At 45.6% G+C, this 5,375-nt stretch overlaps 1 protein-coding gene across 3 annotated transcripts in view; it reads right to left on the bottom strand.

Annotated features, from left to right (window-relative positions):
- The window catches only part of ARNTL (aryl hydrocarbon receptor nuclear translocator-like), a 26,517-nt gene that overhangs the window by 4,184 nt on the left and 16,958 nt on the right, over window positions 1-5,375 (bottom strand). For all 3 annotated transcript variants that reach the window (XM_009069527.1, XM_009069528.1, XM_009069529.1), the window contains 4 exons: window positions 4,493-4,599; window positions 3,863-4,013; window positions 3,210-3,298; window positions 1,250-1,358 (listed from right to left, as the gene is read on the bottom strand). In XM_009069527.1, coding sequence (XP_009067775.1) covers window positions 1,250-1,358; window positions 3,210-3,298; window positions 3,863-4,013; window positions 4,493-4,599 — 456 coding nt within the window. The remainder of the gene's footprint in view (window positions 1-1,249; window positions 1,359-3,209; window positions 3,299-3,862; window positions 4,014-4,492; window positions 4,600-5,375) is intronic.

Raw genomic sequence — 5,375 nt, 5'->3', positions numbered from 1 at the left:
TTTCATGGCCTCCTCTGGACTTGCTCCAACAGTTCCATGTCCTTCTTATGTTGAGGGCAGCAGAACTGTGTGCAATATTCCAGGTGGATCTCAGGAGAGCAGAGAGGAAGAATCACCTTTTCTTGTGCTCCCCACACTCCTTTGGATGCAGCCCAGGATTGCATTGGCTTTCTGGGCTGAGCTCACACTGCAGCTCATGGGGAGCTTCTCATCCACTGTCACTTTCCCCTTTTTTTCTCAAATGAGCCCCCTCAGTCCCAGTCAGACCAGGCTTGCCTGCATAAATTCCAAGATCTGAGCACCCAAATCCCTGACTCTGGCACCAACAAAGATCTGAGCACCCAAATCCCTGACTCAGGCACCAATGTTGCAGTCAGCTGTTGACCTTCCAGATGTGTCTGGCCATCTCAAACCCTGCACCTCACAGACTGATGTAAAGAGCACTTGTGCACCAGAGTCCTTGACCATCTCTCCCAGGGCTCTAATCTTTCCTCATGTTTTAGAGTCTTCTGTTGGCTCTGTCACTGCCTCCCACGTGGAATGCTCAGAGTGACTGTTAGCCAAGAGAAATTAAGTGGTACCCACTGAAAGTAGCTGCTCACACATGAGACACAAGAAACAGCTGTGGATTGCCACAGCCCCTTCCTGAAGGAGACAGCAAGACCCTGTGTTCAAACCAGACCCATATCCTGACTGCAGCCAGACTGGCTGCCCTGGGGAGGCCGAGCTGGCTCCAGCACTGTGTCCTTGCTCAGAGAGCTGCAGGGAACTGTGCAAGCTGAACATGCACAGCTAAGGACTCTGAAAGCATCTGAGCGAGTGGATCACATGAAAACAAACACTGCTGTTTTGGCACGTAGTCAGGAGCTCTGGCATGGGGAGGCTGTGCCACTCACAGCCTTAAGTCACTGGAAGAACAGCCTGGAAAGGATTTGCTTCTAGTTAGTTGCTCTTTTTAAACTACTGTTTCTGGTAAACAGATGATCGTCACCATTACAAAAAAAAAGTCCCAATGTTAGTCTTTTGCAGTAGAAAGCTCTAACTTCTTCCTGCTTTCACCATGGGCTGGGACTGCCTCAGATTTGCTGAAGAGGTGTCTGTAGCTGTCTATGTATGAAATACAACTGTACCATTCCATATTCAGCTTCTAGAAAGAGCTCCTTGACTTCCTCTTAAAGAACAGCAATTCCTCTCAAAGAAAAATAGCAAAAGAACCATTTTCCTCTGATTTCACACCATTTTCTCTCACCTGTGAATCTCCATGATTTCTTCAGCAATCATCCTTCCTATTTTACCTGCCCCAGCTCTTGTTCCACCTGGAATTCCAGGCACAGTAGGATGGGTCCTTTTTGGGCCACCTGAAATGAGTAGTTATTTTAAAGTCAGAGAAAACCTTGCAGACTTTCTCCAAAAAGCATCTCTATGTAGGCTTTGACCAGCTGCAGGACCTTCTGAACTGTATTTATTTACAAGTCCAGCTGGTGAGCACCTTCAAATGTCTGAAGAGCTCTGGTTTGCACTGAGCTGTGTCTCAGCCATCCCTCTGTGCCAGCAGGGACACAACATATCCCAGCTCTGTCAGAATCTGTTTGGAGCATCTGGTAGTACCTCTTGCCCAGAGCTGAGACAGAATGACTTGTCAGACCTGCTCTATTCTGTGCCCAAACAGGCTCTTCTCCAAACATGCCTGTTCCTTGCTTTGTGTGAAAAACTTGCCAGCCCATATTCCATTCAGTATGGGATGAGCCCAAGGTACCTGAGGACCACAAAAAAAAACCCCTGCAGGTAACTGCAAGAATCTAAAAGTGCAGGGAGAAGTGAGGTCTGAGAGGCTGAGTGTTACTTTAATGTGATTTGACACTTGCACAACTCTTGAGAGGTGGTCAGGGATGAGTCCAAGACACTCCAAGGTGAAGAAAAGATCAGGCACTGCAAGGGCAAGAAAGGTCTCAGCAGTGCTTAGCCATGGTGGATAACTGCTGGCTGTGAGAAATGCACATTTAACAACAGCAACCTTTGCTAGCTATGGCTCAGACCCATCAGGAGGTGAGAAGGGTCACCTGAAAGGTCATAAATCCTTAGCAGAGCCAGAACCACTTGAAATTCAATCTCAGTCAATTAACCCTCTTTTCTGGGGACCAGAACTGTCAGTATGACAATATTATACATCTGCTTTCTTCTCAAAGGCTGTCGTGGCCAGAATAACCTTATCCTACTACAGAACATTTTGTTCTGCAATTTTTCCATCCTCAGAAGGTCAAGCCACCACATTACTCCCATTACTCCACCTTCAATTGCTAACCACCATAGCAGCTTCAACTCTGCCACTGCCAGATGTCCTGTGCTCTGCATCCTTCCTCTTCCAGCCCCTCACTGTTCAGAGCAGAGAGAACTCAAAGTCCAGCTTTGCTCAAAGCTTGCACTGCTCTAACTATACTGTGTACAGCTTACAGAGCAATTCCAGAGGTATGCAATACCCACAGCTGATAAAAGGAGCATTTAGTGAACAGGGTCTCCAAAGCAATGGTTCTCCACTCTTTGGAAAGAATCTCAGTATTGTCAACATGTTTCACAGGGATCTTTCAGCCATGGGCTATCACTGCATCCTTCTACCCTACCTCACTTCCACCCTGCTCCAGTGGTACTCCATTAAATCAAGCTCTGCTCTGCATTTTGCTGCACCCCAGATTTGTGAGAGATGATTGCTGACCCGCAGCATTCCCAACAAGCCTGTGATGATTACCAGAGGTCAGTCTTGGTGTCGTGGCAAAAAGTCAAACCAAAGGCAGGTGAGAGGCACTAAATGGCCAGACTGTATCTATCTGAGAGCCATTCCACCTCTGAGGAGTCACCTGCACTCACCACAGAAACTGAGGTCACTCCTGGATGGATGTGCAAACAACACCATCCATGCAGGAAAACCTGTCACTCCTCCAACTCTCTTCCTACTTGCTTCTTTTACCTGGCTCATGCACTTCTCTTTGACCAGCTTCTATCCAAAGCTGCTACTTAAGTTCAACAGGCCAAGAACTGCATCAGCACTTTTTCCCCCCCCCCAGGCCAAGAACTGCATCAGCACTTTTTTCACCCCCCTAAAACTTATTTTCCTTTAGGATTTTAACACATTCTCAGTGGAGAAGTGCAGCAAATTTGTGCACAGGGGATGAGCTGCTACCAAGGCAGTGATTTCCTGGGAGAGCAGCAGTTACCTTCTCCAGGCTGCAGCACACTGTCCATGCTGTGAGGGGACGCCGCGAGCTGTGGGAAGGATGTGTCTCCACTCTCCAGTACGTTGGTGCTGTGGATTTCAAGAATTAGAAGAGTCAGTGATAGAAAACCCTACAAAACCCAGTCACACTGCCAGAGGGGCAGAGTGGAATGCTGCTGGGTTTCAGTGGTTTGAGTCACTGACACCTAAGTGAAGGAAGCACTGACTGACAGAGCAATAAACCATCCTGCTACACCTCAAAGTGTGCAGTGCAGTCCCCCAACAGCTTCAGTATCAGAGAACTCCTCTACAGCAGTTATTTTGCTGCAAAGTCACTGCTCTGCACAGAACCCTCAAGATAATAAGAGATGGGGGGAAGTACCTACCAAAGCAAAGAACTGCATGTCCCATAAGTCCCTACATAGACTGAATCCCAACTTTTCCCAAAGAAAATACTTGTGTTTACTGCAGGCTTTAATAAACAGATAATAAATTACTGCAGTTGTTAAACTAAGTGCCCTCTCCCTAAGTTGTTATCTGGAGAAGACACCTACTGTCACACAGATGATGGGCAAATACTTAGGCCAAATCTCACCTAAGAACAGGGCAAAGCAATCAACATTTACAGGCACCTGCTGAGAGAGAAATACTTACGAAACGACTGTGTTTGTTGAGACAATGTATTCTACTTCTTTGGTCCAAGGGTTCATGAAACTGAACCAGCGACTCCGCAACGTAATAAAAGAGCCATCTTTTATTTTAAACTTGTAGCAGTTAGTTGTGATTTTTTCTCTCGTCTGCAAAACTGGAGAGAGGCAGAAAGCAAGTGACTTTGTGTCAAACAGGCAACAGGACTGCAAAAGGTCAGGGAAAAGTAATTGATTCCTCCCGTCACACAGAATCATAGAACCATCAGGGTTGGAGGAGATCTCTAAGGACATTGAGCCCAACCCCTAAACCAAATCCTCCAGTGTTAGATCCAGGTGCCCCTTAAACATTTCCAGGGATGGTGATTCCACCACCTCCCTGGGCAATATCCCTTTACTCCTGAAAACAAATGCTATTCCTGCAGTCCTGTCCTCATCCCGAGCCTCAAATATTCACTACAAATCCATGCAAGCCCAGGATGATCTTACTGTTTGGCATGTGCAACACAATGTTCTTGACTGAAGCATTTGCAAATAGAGATACCCAAATATTTTCAAGTTTGTTTGGTTTTCTTAATACACAACTGTCCCCAGTACTTTTTACAGAACTTCTTTACTGAATTATTAATCATCTTACCTTGCCTATGACATTCTGCAAGATGTGCTATATCATCTTGGTGGAAATATTCATAACACGAAGTACCTAGAAGTTCCTGGGGTAGATATGCCAGAATAGCTGTTGCCCTGGGGAAGGGGAGGAAGAAAATAAGAGAAAAATGAAATAATTTCAAGTTGAAGTATTAAGTCACAGATTACTAAAGTTCAGACTGAAGCTGGGTACAACTCAAGTAATGTGGCAAAGAATTTTCAGCTCAGGAGGTAAAAAGCTTCCTTAAGAATACTATTTTTAATTCCCAGGTAATTAAAAAAGTACCTAACACCCACAGCCCTCAGGTATTATACCTGACCTACCACCACTAGGGGGATGTAAGACTTCCTAAATAGCTTTGAAGATAGATTGTCATTTTGAGAATTTAAACCTGCAGAAAACTGCCTTGTAGCAGCCACGAGATAACACAAAGCTTTCTGGATAAAATGCCATAGGAAAACAGACAAAGGTTTGAGGAACTGCCACGTTTCTTTGTGTGCTGTGCTGCTGCTGCTCACAGGCCAAACTGTAGCACAACACGTGTTTCAGGAGATTTTCTCAAGTCACAAGCATTAAGAGTAGGACAAAGCAATGTCCCCCCAAACTCTGCACCCACACCCACAGAACAAGGAGGTTCACAAATAGAATTTTCCTGAATCATCACTATGAGACCTACTCTGTGTCTCTGAAATCAAACAGGAGGACAAAGCAAATAAACTAAACTTTTTGTTTGATCAGAACCAGCCACAAAGGCAACTCATTTTCTTCCTCCTGAGAAAGCTTTGGAATGAAATCCACCTGTGATCAGCAATATGGGAACAACCTGGAGTCTTACTGTGACTCTCAGTGTCCAAGGAGCTGCTGGCAAGGC

This window comes from Acanthisitta chloris, unplaced genomic scaffold (genome assembly GCF_000695815.1).
Source record: "Acanthisitta chloris isolate BGI_N310 unplaced genomic scaffold, ASM69581v1 scaffold6402, whole genome shotgun sequence".
NCBI lineage: Eukaryota > Metazoa > Chordata > Aves > Passeriformes > Acanthisittidae > Acanthisitta > Acanthisitta chloris.
This window is presented reverse-complemented; position numbering and strand designations above follow the sequence as displayed.